The sequence below is a fragment of the Melospiza melodia genome, chromosome 12 (assembly GCF_035770615.1).
Source record: "Melospiza melodia melodia isolate bMelMel2 chromosome 12, bMelMel2.pri, whole genome shotgun sequence".
Classification (NCBI taxonomy): domain Eukaryota; kingdom Metazoa; phylum Chordata; class Aves; order Passeriformes; family Passerellidae; genus Melospiza; species Melospiza melodia.
In genome coordinates, this window is record NC_086205.1 from 10,982,903 (window position 1) to 10,999,968 (window position 17,066).

Consider the following 17,066-nt stretch of genomic DNA (forward strand, 5'->3'; position numbering starts at 1 on the left):
AGCCAAGGCAAATCAAAAGGGGTCCTTCCCCTGGCTGCTTCAGCCTTTGCATCAGGCCCTTTGTGAGTCAGGTTGTGGCAATATGTGCCTTGGTGACTACAAGATGCTCTCACTTTAATGAGTTACTAACAGGAGCAGAACACATCATTTTCTTTAAAAATGTTGCTTTAAAAATTGCATTCAATCACAGCCTCTCTGGTTATGCAAAAGCTTTATTCCTCCTTTCAGACACAGATGCACTGACATTGTTTATACATGGTTGTCACTCTAAAAATTGTCAATAAGCTCTTTATATTTAGCTGCTTGAGCACAGTGGAGTTAATCCAAATATCCCTGATCCTTCATTACTGATACCAAATGAAGACAATGACTGCAAAGCAAATGTCATTGACTCTCTCTAGTTTACTCCTGAGAGCCAACAATACCATATCTTCACTTGCTAAATTCAAAGAGAAGCTTTTCAGTCGTTTCTGTCTTGCTCTTTTGTGCTTGTCTAAACTCTGATTTCCCTGAATACTGATTTTCAAACCTCTGCTTCTGCTTCTTCCACTTGCCACCCTTATGAGTGAGAGAAATCAAGGCTGGCCAGCATTTAATACTACAGGAGTCTATCCTTCCCTGTAATGAGCTGTGAATCCATTAAAGGATGAGAGTTGGGATTAAACAGCAAGATCTGAGTGCTGCAAACAAACTCAGCACTGGGGAGAACAGATGGAGAATGGCAGATACTTAAAAACGAAGAAAAGAAGCAATTAAAAAAGGAGACTTTATAAACCAAATTTTTCTCTTTAGGTGCATGTTGATATCAGAGGTATTGGTACAAAGGCTGGTAATGGCTGGGATGTTGTTTTGTGGCCAGAATACTTGCACTAGCCTTATTCCTTGTGCAGCATATTAAAATGGCTTTAGCAAAATTACCCAGCAGTGGGATGCTGAAATATAGATAAAATGGGAAAGAAACAAAAAATGGGAATGCAGGCCTAAGAGTTTTCCCAGTCCAAATAATTAGGTCAAATTTATGACTGGCTTTGTAATGGGCAAAAGTGGGTGCATCTTTTTAATTTTTCTGTGGGGTGTCTACACCTTCTGTATCAAACATGAGTATGAGCAGCCACGTGGAAACCCTGTTTGTAGATATCAGAAGGAGCAGAAGTCTAGGCCCTAATTTGTGGCACCAGATTCTTGTCACGTGCTGCATCATGATGAAGGAACAAGAGGAATACATGGGTCACATCGTCAGAAAAGAAATACTGCTGTGGCCACTGCTGTAGCAGCAACAGCACATCAATTTATAGGAGCTGTGGAGCCTGGGCCAATGTTTACTTTTAGGCTGTGATTTAGGTTTTCAGTTGTGACTGAGACTATTTTAAAACAAACCACTGACACCTCCCACACAGTCAGACAAAACCAACATGCAGGCACGACAACATGGCCATTTTGCTTCCCTCCTCACCCGTGTGGTGTAAGCTGCCTCAGGGTCATCCTCCAGCACGCGGGACATGCCGAAGTCAGAGACTTTGCAGACCAGGTTGCTGTTGACCAGGATGTTGCGAGCAGCGAGGTCGCGGTGCACGTAGCTCATGTCAGACAGGTACTTCATCCCCGAGCCAATGCCACGCAGCATCCCCACCAGCTGGATGACTGTGAACCTGCCATCGTTCTTCTGCGTATGGGGAAAGCAGCAAAATCACAGAGCATTAAGCTAAAAGCTACATTATCGCCACTGCTGAAATTGGCAAAGAGCAGAGCTGCGGATTCTCATCTTCTCTCCAATAAAATGCAATGTTATTTCCTCACTCCCCTCACCAGGGTCTATAATTCACCAGTAAAGCAAAAACCCAGAGATTCTGTCACAGCTTTCAGTGATGCAGTATCCTGTTTGCAATGAATCTGATTTTAATGAGTCTACAGCACTGCAATGCTTTCAAAAATGGAGCAAGTCAGAACTGTTCACATTAAACATGGATTATTTAAAATCCTGCTATCTTAAAAATACATTTATTTTATATTCTTCCACTTTATATTAATTCTGGTTTTCGATAAAAGTAACACCAGAAAACAGAATTTCCCAAGTACAAACAATTTCTTTAAAACAGTGCAAATTTCAGTAAGAAAAAGAAAAAGAGAAAGAGAAAGAAAAAGAAAAATATGTTTCCCAGTATAAAATCTCCTTAGCTTTTGAAGAAATCACCTACCCTGAGGAAGGCATCCAAGGAACCATTCTCCATGTACTCAGTTATGATCATTACTGGCTTACCTAGAGTGTGCAGAAAGAAAAACACAATTCCTTGATGAACACCAATGTTAATGGGATAAAAATGGCTTGCACATGATTTTACTGCCAAGACACCTGGCTTACACAATCTAATTTAATTTGAAATGCACCAAGCTTATGCCTCAGCTGTGGGAAGCAAGAGATGAAATATTACAGGACAGAAACATTTAATGGGCCCATTTGGAAGGTTAACCCTTTGGTTGATTCATTGACAAGGTCTTTAACTAAAGTGGCTCCTGTTCCCTAAGGAATATGTGAATTGATAATTGAGAACTAAGAAACAAAGATCTGTCCAAACCTGACAAAAATCTTCAGTATTACATATTGTTTGCAGAGCAGAAAATGGAATTCGTGAATGCTTTGGTCTTTCTGTCTTTTTTGAAAGATCAATGCTTTAGGCAAGTTGGAAGCTGCCAGAAGCTACAAAGTATTCCAAGACAACTGAATTCAAGAATGAAAAATGCAGGCTGTTCCTTTCAACCTTCACTGTCCTTTACTTGAATTCTGTGTTTCTCTCGTTATTTATAAATGAGCCAAAGCCATTTGCCTCCTGAAGTCAGCCAGGGGCAAAATGATTCAGAGCCCTGTGTCACACAGGGGGCACAGAGCTCAGCAGCACCCGGCTCCTCCTGCTGCAACAGGGGCCAAGCTGGGCAACCTGAGGAGAAATGCAATGTTACTGACAGGGGGATGCTTTCTAGGCACTCTCCTGCCTAAAACAACAGCAAATACACTAATAATGCTTGATGTTGATAAGAGTTTTATAAAGATCACACAGTGCTGAAACTGAGAACACTTAGGTGCATGCAAGGAACACTAATTATTTCATGGAGTTAAATCCTACTGATATTTGACATACAGGTATTTGTAGAAATAGGTCTGATAAGATCTCAAAAGAGCAATGGCAGAAGTACAGAAGTAACTCATCAAAGGTTGAATGGCAAAAGCCCAGTCCCAAGATGAGCACTTTCAAGGTGAGCACCTGACAATCAGTGCTGTCTGGCACAGCAAACCTTCCTCTCTCTTGTGCTTTACCTACAGGAACTATGGCTTTCTTCCTAAATAAAAGATGGTGTCCCAGAGAAACTCAGCTTTTACTTCTTGGAGCAGGTCTGAAGAAGGGAACATCATAGGGAAAGAGAAGGCTTCAAAGGCCAGGTCACCCAGACTGTAGATAGCTCAACTGCATCTTGGCATGGGAGGTATCAGAACTATTTAATTTTTCCTTGCTTCTGTCACCAGCAAGGATCTGCTCCAGAACAGCCATCTCTAAAAATCACCCTACCGTGAAATGTTGCAGCATTTAACATTCCCCTAATAGTTTCTACCTCAGTGCATCTTTCACCAAGATTCTTTTCTCATCATTTGTCAGGGATTTCTGGTTCTGAAGTAACCTTTTTTTAATTAGAAAACCATATGCTATAGGGACTGACTGTAGGAACATTTTACCACATTTCACTTCGGCCAACATCCATGTGTGATACATAACTTATTTCACTCATCATTACTTATTTCACCTTTCCGGTCCCAACCTACCCTTTACAGGCCTTTTACTACTCCTGCTTTTACTTCCCTTCCCTGCTGGTATCCAAATTATTACTGGTTTGGTCCCAAGCAAGCCAGCACACCTGGGAAATGCCATTACTGAATGTTGCAGAGAAGCAACGGTATTGCATAAAGCAAAGTGCTCTGGATGAAGGGCTGAATGACCTTGGCTGAGCACATCCTTAAGTAAAAGGATGTGATTAAACATCATCCTCCCTCTAATTCACCTTTGAAAGCATTCTTTGGTAGAAAGAGGAAAAACTTCAACCAAATCTGCATATGGCACTGTTTCATTTATGCTTTGCAACCGCGACGGCCACCCTTCCACTGAACAAATACAGCTAAATGAGTATTAATTAACCTTCTTCAATCAAAAGATACTATGTCAACGTAGAAGGGAAAAAAGGAAGACTCTTTCAGTGCATTAACATGTAATTTCATTACTCAGACACTTCTTTAGCAGGGGAGGGGGGATAGAGAGACGAGGGAGAAGTTACCATCAGCGAGTCAATTATTAAAGTACTTGACTAGCAGCCAATAATTTATTCATGGTTTTTTGCTGCCTCTCTCAACCCCCATCTATACCACTATTTATCTCACATTTTAATTTTCAGTTTATTAAATGCATCCATTTATCACAGCATTCAGCAAACCTATGGAGAAATGGAGATAAATGTGCTCTTAAGTGGCCCTGTTTCCCAGGAGTGCAGCTGGCAGTAACGGAGCCGTGTTGCTGCTGGAGCATCACTTACTGGGAGCCAGGAACGGGGCACTGCCAGGTCACCCCGCCACCTCCCCCCTGGGTGAAAATTCCCAATCATTTTAATTCACTGACAACTGCATTATGCAAATGCCTACGGCCATTTATAAGTGCTGGAGCTGTAGCAGCTCAGGGGCTTCCAGTGGGATTGCAACACAAAGATTCCCCTGTTGTCTTTCTTTTACCGAGGTGCTAAAAGAATCACTGTCTGAGGCAAACACTGTGGCCTGATCACATTCCCTTTGCTATAACAATCACAGAGAGAGACACTCAGACCTTCCAAATTTAAACGGAGGAGGGTATGTTAATTTTAGTTTTGAGCGAGGCTCTCAGTAAAGGATGGCCAAAATTAGTCCAAACTGCTCTTTGCCTTTAAAAGCAAACTGCCACACACTGTATGAGCCATTTTCAACTGTTGAGAGAAGGCAGACCAGGAGACAGCAACACAAATGAGCAGGGGTAAGATTTCCAGAAACAAAAGCGGCAGAATAAGTATCAGCTCTCACTGACATTCAAGAGGGACAGAGTTTTACAGTGGAACTGATGGTTTTGATAACCTTTTATGAGAGGTACTTTGTTCCTCTAGTGATATTTTACTTTTTAACTTTTCATCCATCTCAAATTTTAATTGCTCCCACTATTAATACCCTGCATTTCATGTTCCTCATGCTGCAGAAGGTGAGCTTCACAAAGTCCACTATGACAGCAGCTCACAAGATCACTGCCTGCTTTCCATGCTCACCCTGAGCATGAGCCCCAACACCCAGAGAGTCTTTTAGGATTAGCAATGAGAGCCAGGCTTTGCCACCATGGTCCCCAGGGCAGCTGGGCACAGACAATGCCTGCACCATGGCAGTGGCACCTTGTCAGCTCACACCCAAGCACTGGTGTCTCACAGCTGCATTTTCAGCTCTAGCCTACAGACAGCACCCAGCCAGCACTGTCACTCTCTAAAGCACAGTCAGGCTTAAAAAACCCCAAACAAAGCAAACAAAAAGATCATCCAGGTAAATTCTGCAGAGTGAAATTAGCACACCTGTAAATCAGAGAAAACAAATAAGCAAGTTTCACACTAAAATAGCTTGCTTCGTTTCAAAGGCTTGCTCCTTACATCTGTGCTTTGTACTTCAAACATATGACTGTGTAGTTTTGTTTTGGTATTTTTGCCCCATCATTTTGAATTCTTCGCTCACCATCTGCTTTTGCCTATCCTGTAACAATCATCTCAGTCTAGCAAAGATGTGAAAGATGCCTGCTTGGCATAGCAAGAAGGGATAAAAAAAAGCCAACCCCTGCAGTATTAATTCCCTCTACAAAATCTTGTACAAGCTGCCTACAGATAGAATATCAGTTGAAACCGTAAACCCATTTATAGCTGACAACAAGATTAATGACTTGTCCTGCACTGATTTCCTCCTATTAGCTATCAGTGGATCTGTTCCATCTGTCATTTTACAGGAAAGAGAGTAAGAAGGAAAAAAAAAAAAAAGCCAGCACACACCATACAGACTTAATTTCTCAGTGACTTCTAAATTGGACTTGTCATGAAAATGACCTACTTACATTTAGTGACTACACCTTCCAAGTGGATGATATTGGGGTGGTCAAATTGTCCCATGATACTGGCCTCACTCAGAAAGTCTCTCCTTTGTTTATCAGTGTAACCAGCCTTTAGAGTCTTGATAGCAACACAGATCTCTCTTTTTCCTGGCACTTTGAGACGTCCACTGCACACTTCACCAAACTCCCCTTGAAGAAAAAGGCACAAGAATCCATGGTCAGGAGCCTGAAGCATGCACTTGTGTTGTCAAACTGTTGTGTCAGTACATTTGGGAGAACTGTCGTACAAAAATCATAGGATCACACATTCCCTAAAAGCAAATTTAAAAGTGTATTTACAGGAAAAAAATGCAAAAGTTCTGGCACTTACCCACACCAATAACTTTTTCAATCTTTATGCAGGAGGCATCAATTTCTTTGGCAAATTCCCTCACAGCTTGGTTTGGATCCTCATATGTAAAAGGATCCACATATGTTCTAACACCTGCAAGGCAGAAATGTTTTATTTGAAGTCACTGATCTACATGCTGCTGAACACAGAACATATGAGACTGAAGCCTTAATGATATACAACAGCAAAGAGAGTGTACAATAAAAATGTACTGTAAGCCAGGAATGACTGATAAGGAAGGAAGGACTTAAGTATTTTTTCCCCCCAGTACAATATTTTAAAGTGTAAACACTTAATATTTCCCATTATTGATGTAAGGAATGAGGCTTTTGCCAATTAATGAGCTTCACAAATCACTGCCATCACTAGCTTAACCTGTCAGGGACCTGTGAGACTAAAACACTAAACCCCTTTTTCCTATGGGAGCCAGGAAATTCTGAGCTCAGGTCCTGGGTTTGGTGCATGGAAGTAACAATAGGATTCAGTGCTGGAATAAAGGCAGCAAAATTCACACTCCCTCTCCTGCAGCATTGCCTCTGGCCCATTCAGAAACTGCTTTAGCAGAGTGTTGAGGGGAAAAACCTTGCCTAGAAATCAAGTGGCTAAGAACAGGTATCTTTCAATGGCAAGGAACAATGGAAAAACTTGATAAACCCTTCTCCTCTCTGTACCCTCCAAACATTTTACCCAGACACTTCTATTTTCCCTGTTACTAGAGTAAATAAATTTTGAAGCAGGAAGGAAAACAGAAACCTGTTCTCCTCTAGAGGAATGCAATCCCTTATTTCCTGAGCACCAGAACATGAGCCATGTTTGACAAACCAAACCCCCCAAGCCTTTTACCTTGGTTCAGGTGCTTCTCCTCATCTGCCTCCTGCTTGGCCTTGCTGTACTTGCTGCGCCTGTCAGGACAAAGCACAGCAAGTGAGTGCAAAGGAGGATCTCGCTCTGAACAAGCCCAGCTGTCCTGACCTGCAGAGACTCGAGCTGCTGGCACCTGCCACAGCCATGACACAACACACAACCAGGGCAGCAGGATCCTCACACTCCCCTGAGTGTTACCGGCATCAACAGAGCATCAAAGGATGCACAAATCTATTTGTATCTCAGCTTTTAAAGAAAGGGAAAAAAAAGTTTGTGCTTCAGCCACTTTTTCTTCAAACTTACTTTTGCAATTGAGGGCCCAAATTGCTTTTTATCCCTACCACACAGGGATTGAAATGCTGCAACAGAGGTGTTTTGGTAGATTGACTTTCAAACATCATTAGGCAAATGCCAACATCAATACACTTATTTAACTGCAAATTTAAAACTGGAAACAAGTCTCTTAACACAGAAATCAGGATCTCAGCAGAAAAAAAAAGGAAGAACCACCAACCCTGACCATCAAAAATAAAGATCCCAAGGATTTTGCTAATTCTTTTAATCACTGCTTAATTGAAGGGGCTGAAGAAGTCCTGATGGCAGAACTCCTCTACTGACTCTCTGAGCTGGAGGCAATAGCATAGCAGAGTATTTTAATTCTATAGATTACTACTTCTACACCTACACCTGTGATACTGTGATCTAGTTATGCATTTAATTAGTTCAGCTTTCAGCTTCAATGGACAAGGAGCACTACAAAAAGCTGATACAAGTTAGTCCATTAGGGAGGATATTGAGGACTCTGCTCAGCCAAATGTGCAGGAATTTGAGGTTGCCCAGCATCCAGTGGTATGTAGATGCAGAGAAATCACTTGGGCTTTTACCCACCCATCCTTGAGTGCTCAGAACCAAGCACAGAGCAGACACTGATGGAGAGAAGGCTTTACTGTTGCTTACTCTCAGCTTGCCTGTCCCCAGGAAATCCAAATTTCCCCGTCAGACCCAGGAGAGCTGACCGGCAAGAGGCTGGGGTGGAGAGAAGAGGGAAGGCAGAAGGAGAAACCAAGCCTGGAGAGCAGGAGGGGAGAGTGGCACTGCCAGCAATGTCCAGCTGCTGCCTCGAGTGGGGCAGGGGACAGCCAGGCCTGCCAGAGACACCAGGGTGACACAGGGTTAACTAACAGGCTGAAAATGGTGAATGAGAAGAGGAAAATGAGAGCAGGTACAACAAAAACCTGTAAGATGTGAGCTGAAAGGGGTCAAAAACCTCCCAGGTAATCAGAAGAAAAGACACAACTGAGAGCCTCACTTGCAGCAAATCTCCCTGAGTCCTACCATACCTCTCCTGTCAGCAAAACCCCTCTGCCCCTCAGCAAGAAGCATCTCACATCCCACTCTGCAGCTGCCCTGTGGGGAATGGCAGCTTCCCACTGCTGCCAGCTGGGAGCCCACCCCCAGCCCTTCCCCCTGCAGCCCTGGGGCTGGGTCATACAGAACACTATGCCAAGAATAAAAACATGCAAATTAACCATCAAACAGAAGGAAAAAAGCCCTGTTTGACATCTGACAACAGCCTGATCTTTGAACCAAGGGTCACAGCTCCCAACATTGGCAGGACTTGTGTTCAGACAGAAGAAGCAGGTACACATCCAACCACAAACCAGTGGGAGCTTCTTCTCTTGACACACAAATGGCTCCAATCACAAAAAGAGAATTATTGAAACCCACATTGGATCCAAACATCTACTTAAACAGTTTATTTACCCCAGAACTTACAGCACTGGTATAAAAGAGCTGAGTGAAATAATGGGATGATGTTCTCCTCCCAGCTACTGAACTGAGTAACAAGGAAGGGGCAGCACAAATCTCACCCAAGGCCACAAAAGACTAAGGGGACTGCAGAGATGGTTTCAGGTATTGTACAACTGAAACCATCTCAGAAGAAAGGAAAATAAAGGGAAAAAGAAGATTCTGCATTTTAATCAGGATCCTTCAAAATAATTTTATTAGTGTTCTGGCACAGATGGGAAATACAAAATGCAAACAGACTTTGCATGAAAGCATTTTAAGTATGAAAAAAATTCTCTTTATCTTATTTTTAAAAAGCACAAGCACCCTCACAACAAATTAAAAAATAACCTTCCGCCACTAAAACTCAAAGGCAGCAAAAGCAAAGGGAAACAAAGGGATTACTGTTCAAGCAATGTAATTGTAGCTTATTAAGTTTAAATAATACCTTCTAAACTAACTACCTACTTCCACCTCTCGCCGTGTCACCTGCTGACCTCTCCTGCCCGGCTTTGGGCAGGACACTGCTGTGTGCCATTGTCCCGGAGAGCAGCCCGGCAGCCCCAGCCTCTGGGGCAGCTCACCTGAGTGGCAGAAGGGAGCCTTTGTCACGGATCCGAGCCCCCTAATTACGGGGATTTGGGCAGTGCTGATTAAGGACCGGCATTCAGGAAAAGAACACAGGAGCTTTCAGGAGCTGCAGCGGCCAGAGACAGGCAGAGCTACAGGTGGGGCTGGTGATGAAGAGGAGTTAACAGCGGGGGAATTAGCAGGCACTGAGGTGAAACAGCAGGACCTGGTTGCCATGACCCTGCTCCCACCTCCTGTTCCCACACAGAGGGGATGGGGGCTCAGGCACCAGGCTGGCAGAGCCCCTGCCCCAACACCACCGGGAAAAGGTGGGCAAAAGTGTCAGCAGAGCAAAGATAAATCCATCTATCAGCTGGGAGAATTTCAGACAGAAACTTTCAGGTGACCAGAGGATTTGGTCAGACCATCTTACTACACACAAACCCTTTTAGAAGGTGTCTCTCCCTGTTTTACACTTCCCCAAATCCTTTACATCTCGTTTTGAGATGCTGCAATTTCGCTCAGCATTCCTTCAGAGTGGGGTTTAGGAGCACCCCCGCCCTGTCCTGCCGGTGCTCCATGGCTGTCCCCATCCAAACCTCGGCAAGTTTACAGGAACATTAGGCAGATTGCTTCTCGCTAGCAGGACAGAGCCAAACAGCCTGAGCTGCCTCAAGGCAAAGTCCTTGCACTAATTCTGCTGCAAAGATGAATTTTGGGATTTGAACAATGTCTTGAAAAAAGCATGAGGCTAAATTATCAGTAATAACCCAGTGCTCAAAAGTGGGCACCCACAGCATATGCCCTGTGCCCACACTGGCTCGTGGATGCACAGAGGCCATGTCTGCAGGCCAAAGCACAGGCTTGATTGTACAAATATGACTTTCAGGTCATGGTTAGATTACAAAACCTTCTCATGGGGACTCTCTGGACAGAAAAGCTTATTCTCATCTGAAGTAATTTTGTAACAAAGTATAATTATTTTGCTATTAACTTCTGCTGGCGTAGGAACATCGTGAAATATCCCCAAAGTCCACACCTCTAAATGACATTGTGATGGTGGTTAAAATCATTAGAGCAACAGTGAATGTTAAAGTAGATTCTGTTTATTGAGAGCTACTTCCAGCTACTGGAGAGCTGTGTATTAAGGGCTATTAATTAGCAAGGCACCATTAGTATGCACAGAGCAGTTTCACTGTCCTAGTATTTCATTCATCTTGCTCTCTCTTTCCCCTCCCATGGCCCCTCTGAAAGAGGCCAGGGCAGAGCCAGGGGACATCCCCGAGCCCAGGGCCACCAGGATGTTTTATCCCCACTGCCACCAGTGCCTGGAGTGGCTGTTGTCCCTGCTGCCACCTGCTCTGAGGTGCCTTTGTGTGCCTGCACAGCCTGGGCAGAGATAAGTGAGCAGACAGCCCTGGGCAGAGCTGTCTGAGCCCAGCAGGTCTGTCAGCACCTGGCTCCAGGCAGCCTCTCCTCTGACAGCTTTATGGCCGATCCTAACGAGAATCAATACGAGGGCAAGGGGTTGACAGTTCATTTTCTAAAGAGTGATCCATTGAGGGCCAATCACCAAGCAATGTTTATCAGCCTTGGGAAGAGACATTTTTTTATGGGGGGAGAAGGGGAAGGAATCATCTCAAAGCAGCTCGACAGGCTCAATTCTCCAAGGTGGAGACTCATAATTAGAAATCCAATGTATCCTGCTATCAATCCTACCTTAAATAATAAAGTGATCAATAAAAGCAAGAGGAGATTAAGTCATCAAGCTCAGTGGTGCTATTTTCTGTTGCAATGCCTTTTAATAAACCTGTCTCTCCACACCACATTTTCATATGTTCTGCTCTTCTTTCCTCTTGCCAGCACAGAGTCTTTGAGTTGAACACCCACAGAAAGTGATCACAATGCATGTCTACTTTCCAGATATTACAATCACAGTCACTTAACTGCTCCCCAGGACAATTTAAAGAGAGCAAATGAAGAGGAGTTTGAGTGCATTTACAGCTGATGCCATTAAACTGACCAACAGAGATTGACAACATGTGCATCATTGAGATCCCAGGCTTCAGATGCAGTAATGATACAAGCAGTTTTATCTCAAAATTACACTGAAGCAAGATCATGCTGATCTTTTTAAATGAGATTGAACACAAAGATGAAGACAGAAACACTCACACTGTGTTTCTGCTACACTGTCCTCCCACTCACAGGATTGTTCCTGATGCCTGGGTTGAATTTGGGAGAATGAACAAGCACTTGGTGATGATTATGGTGCTGCATTGATGAAACACCCATCGATCCAGTTCTGCTGTGTTACTGCATCTGATGCTGAATGACTGTGGCTTCCATTTTACAGTCATACCCCTCCTCACAGAGGAAGGACTAGTACAGACTCACAGACTAGCACAAAAATCACCAGCATAGCAGTCTGATGGCTTAGTTAACAAAACTGCCGTTGTTTACTCCCTGTCTGTCAGGAGTCAGTCCAAGAAAATCTACTGTACCCATACCCATTAAAGTTAACTTCAAATTACACTAACCACAAATCTCTAGCCGGCTTGCTTCTCAATGCCAGTTATTGGAATCAGCTTTGCATTTGAAGGGCAAATAGAGCTGGAACTATTGCCATTACATCACTTGCTGCTTGGTACTAACGTGGAGAAGATCAAAGCTACACGGGAGAAGGCTTGTAATGCAAATGTACTGTTTATGATGCTAATCAAAGAATTTAGCTTTGTTTGGAGGAGACAAAAAGCTGCCTGATGAAAGAGAGAGAGGGAGAGAGAAGCTTAAGTTCTTACCTCCTGCTGATGACAAAGGCTGCAATGAGAATGACCACTAGAACAACACTGCCAGCCACTGAAACAAGAAGCACTGTGGGATTGGTACCATCGCCAATGATGGGGGAAGGAACTGAAAACAGAAAAGGGAGCATTTGTGTCAGACAACCTCAAAAAATCAACCTAGGTAGCACTCAATGAGCTCAATGAGCTTTCTGGCTTATGAAGGCGGTTTAGAGTAGCACTCACATCTACTTTCAGGTCTTTATTATACAGTCATTTAACACAATTTTTCCAACTGCTAATGAGCTGAAGACATGATGTTTGATAATTATTTGGGGAACTTCAGTTCACCAGGCACAAGGACTCCCTCTCCTTCTCCCCTCCAGTGCTGCTCAGAGGGTATAATGACTAATTTTTTGCCTTTCTAATTACTTTCCACACTTCTTTCCTCCTCCTTTTTCTTTCAGGGGGGCCAGATGATCACTCCAGACTAGGAGAGTAATTTTAAAACTGCTACTCTCTTCCTGATGGATTGTTTTCAGTTGTTAACATCCTGAATGATATTGCCACTAACTGCAATGACCTTAACTTGATTTAAGGAGACCTCTATGTCCGAAATAAAATAGGTTTGGTCACAGTGCCTTTCTGCCACTGAAAAGCAAACATTTTGCGGGCTAAATCTGCATGTTTCCTTGAGCAAAGTGAAAAGCCTTACTGACAACACAGTTTGAACATTCTTGTCTTTATATAACTGTCTAAAGAAAAGTGCAAGTATGGGAGCTGATGGAGGACACCTGACTGATCTGTGTCAATAGCTTGTAAAGGGGAGTAACAGGGCTCTATTCTCCTTGAAATAAGATATTCCAGAAACGTGCAAATGTCTGCTTTTCAGAAAACAAAATCTCTCAAGCATCAATGGCTTCCAAGTGTTTATGGGGTGCCTGTTTCCCTATATCACAGTGAAGCACTGTCACTGCTAGAATCTACAATACAGTGTGGCATTCACATTCTCTGGAAAAATCCCTTCGCCCAGGATTTTTCTCCTAGGATGCTGAGAAGCCTCAGAGAAAAGGAAAACTATTATCTCATTTGCTTCTCCTGTGTTTTGCTCACATGTGGAATGTGTTTGAAGATTGTTTCATTGGATTCTGGTGTGAGTTGTTTTCACTCATTGGCCAATCAGGGCCAAACTGTGTCAGGACTCTGGAGAGAGTCAGGAGTTTTCATTATTATCTTTTCAGCATTCTGTAAGTATCCTTTCTGTATTCTTTAGTATAGTTTAGTTTAGCATTATTTAATATAATATAGTATCATAAAATAACAAATTAGCCCTCTGAGAACATGGAGTTAGATTCATCATTCCTCCCTGCCATGGGGGTCCCTGCAAATACAATAATGTAGCATATCCAAACAGATGTCTTGGGCCAGCACCATGCCATCACCAACAGCCATGTGGCCATGCAGGAACATTTTCTCAGAGCACACACACCACAGTCCAAGTGTGAGAAATAGCTACTCACTTTTCATAGTTTAGGAAGGTTTATTAAACCTTATCAAAAATCCAACAGAAGAGTGAATAAAGAAAAAAGGTTACAGTGCTGGAAGCAAAAGATTTCTCTGCCATGTGCTCAGCTCCCTCACAATGGAGGTTTCCCTTTTTAACCCTTTAACGTCTCCAAAAGTTCTGTCCATCAACCCCTTCTTGGCTGCCCAGTGGTGGGGACATCTTCCTCAAATCCTGATTGGATGTTCCATAGTGACAAGCCAGATGTCCCAACTCCAGCTGTCCCTTGATAACCATGCCAGGGGTATAACACAGCTATAAATCGATAAAACTTTTCTTAACCTATGTACACGATATTTGTCTATTAATTGTGAGAGTCAATCATGGCATTACTCATCTATCACACGAGCATCCGACGTGAAACTCCCCGCACACAGCCCATTGTATCAGCACTCTCTGCAGGAGCAGCAGCAGAGGGACGGGGTGGGGAGGCCTTTACCTGTGTTGGTGGTGAACTCGAAGGGCCCACTGAAGTCTCCATAGCCTGCTGCTGTCCTGGCCCTGACGTGGAACACGTAGGAGGTCAGGGGGTTGAGCCCTTTGATGTCGGTGTTCCTGGAGGCCGTTTTCACGATGCGATAGCTGCGCTCGTTCTGGTCCTGCCAAGGCAGAGCACGGCGTGATGGAGTGAAGCTGTGAACCTGGAACCCCGCTGCCTTGCCAAAACTGTCTGATCAAAGATGAGTAACAGCAATGGAATTCTCAAAATACACCCTGAGGGCTCCTGCTGCTGGCCTTGCTCAATCCCCCATGCACCGTGTGCTGCACGGGGCTCTGAGCAAGCCAAAAAAGGAGGATGAGGCAGTACGCATGATGCTCATATATCACTGATTATTTAAGAAGTCACACAGTGAAAACCCTTGGAAAACGGCCAAGCATTCAAATAGGATCCTCTTGATGAACAAGCACGTTTTACTCACACACGCTGGCACTTTCCTTTTCTTCCTACCAGCCAGAAGCCATATAAAAAAAGGATAAAAATATTTTTAAAAAGAAAAGACTTAGAAAATATCTTCCAGAAAGTCCATTATTAAAAATCATTCTATTTTTGGCTGGAAAATCTATCCGAAAATGTAATAATCTAGCTTCCCTGCAAAGCAAGTGCCTTTCAATGTATGTGGAAAGCAAGTAAGTGAATTTTTTTAATAAAAAAATTAGAAGTATTCGTGTGCATGTGAGAGACAGCACGCACAAGCAAGAGCAGGTAATTGTTCATTTTTGCAGAGACCCTTCAAAGAAAATAGCTCTTTTCATAATTCCCTACTTGAGAAGTTATTTGAAGGAATAACATCTCCCTCAACTTGGAAAGTATGAAGAATCTAATTTTCTCTCCTTATTCTCTATTAAAAGCCAGCCAGTCCACACTATCATTTTAAGCAGAAGCTGTCGGCAAACAGATCTTATTATTATGACTCTGTTATATACTTCATTATTATACTTCTGTCTATGAAGGAAAGCTAATGTCTCACTTCTGCCCAATACTATTGACTCTCATTATAAATGTGATTGCTATAAAAGCTCAGTTTCTAGGTAGGAAAGAAATAACAAAATAAATTCATACTGTACAGCAGGAACAGCCTATGAATCTTACTCTTTCAAGCAACCATTCAAGTGCATGAAATCCTTAATTGGATTTTATTAAACTGAATCTATCTCGTTTCAAATGATGGAATCCTATCAGGAAATAAACCACAGTGGAATGAAATAAAAAAGCTGTGCCCAAGCCCAAAGGGAACTCCTGGCTTGTCCATTTCTGAGCAGTACCTTTTCATAGTATTTGACCTCATACTCCAGGATGACTCCATTTGGCCTGTCAGGTTCCAGCCAAGCCAAGGCAACACTGTGCCTTGTTATCTCCTTAGCCTGGATCAATGCAATCGGGGACGGAGCTGCCAGGAGGAAAAAACAAAAAACAAAGAAACATTATAAGCAATCACTTAGTTTTAATGAGGGACATGTATTTTTAGTTGGAACTTTCACAACATGAGCACTTTCAGAAACCGTGTTTTTCTTGGGGGGTGAGGGTGAGGGGAAATTAGAAACATTAAAGATTTTTCCTGTTTTCTCTACCAACATGACACTTAATCATCTCTAAGAAAGATTGGGTTTGGATGCTGGACAGTACTAGATAGGTGGGTTTTGAAGTAACAACACAGTTGTCTAAGCACTGCAATGTTCATGCTGCCCAGTAAAACTTTCATAAGAGATTGTGGTACTAAAAGGATCTCTTATTTTCGTCCTGTGTCATTTTGGTCCACAGTCACTCTCTTCTTCCATCTCCTAAAATTAACTGATGTTATTCCATTAGCTATTTACTTCAAAGGAACTATTAAGTTCCTGAGGTTCCAATCTTGTTTTCTCTAAAGCTGAGAAAATATTGCCACTGAATTTAGTAAGGCCAGAGTAAAGCTGAATACATATTAATTTGGGCCCTCCCATTAAAACCAGGAAACTTGTATTTCAACAATCTGAGCCAATTTGTGCCTAATAACTTGCCCTGCTTACAACCAAATCTGAGCAGTCCCTGGAAAATGGCCAAGGGCCAGAATCTGGCTTTGGTAGCTCCTTCCCAGCCAAAAGATACCAGAGACTGGTCCAGTGTGCGCCAAAATGGCATCTCCTGACCCTGTCCCACGTGGTGCTGCACTGATGCCATGAACAGAAAGAGCAGGATTGCACCACCAGGGATAAGGAAGGGCTGCAGCATTTTTGGAAATACTCTACCTAGCAACAAGCTAAACTCCAAGACCCTTTAAACTGTATCTGTGTCAGTAATAAAGGCTGCAATGAAGAAGATAATGGAAAACATCTCTTTGTGCATCGTGCACTGCCCAAAGAGCCCCTGCTAATGCTGAAGTTCAGGTTTCTGACTGGCTGGAGGACAATGCCTTCTCCCTTTGCCTGTGATAGCAGCAGATTCATGGCTGTGCTGGGGAACGGGCTTTCTGAAGATTTATGAACCCGGC

General features: G+C 43.1%; 1 protein-coding gene across 2 annotated transcripts in view; it reads right to left on the bottom strand.

The window, feature by feature from the left end:
• The window catches only part of EPHA4 (EPH receptor A4), a 105,387-nt gene that overhangs the window by 12,820 nt on the left and 75,501 nt on the right, over nucleotides 1-17,066 (bottom strand). For both annotated transcript variants that reach the window (XR_010029156.1, XM_063166790.1), the window contains exons 6-13: nucleotides 15,865-15,989; nucleotides 14,540-14,699; nucleotides 12,555-12,666; nucleotides 7,375-7,433; nucleotides 6,511-6,624; nucleotides 6,144-6,329; nucleotides 2,196-2,257; nucleotides 1,454-1,663 (exon numbers count right to left, since the gene is read on the bottom strand). Coding sequence is in view for 1 of the 2 variants with exons in the window: in XM_063166790.1 (XP_063022860.1) it covers nucleotides 1,454-1,663; nucleotides 2,196-2,257; nucleotides 6,144-6,329; nucleotides 6,511-6,624; nucleotides 7,375-7,433; nucleotides 12,555-12,666; nucleotides 14,540-14,699; nucleotides 15,865-15,989 (1,028 nt within the window). In the remaining variant the exon portion in view is untranslated. The remainder of the gene's footprint in view (nucleotides 1-1,453; nucleotides 1,664-2,195; nucleotides 2,258-6,143; nucleotides 6,330-6,510; nucleotides 6,625-7,374; nucleotides 7,434-12,554; nucleotides 12,667-14,539; nucleotides 14,700-15,864; nucleotides 15,990-17,066) is intronic.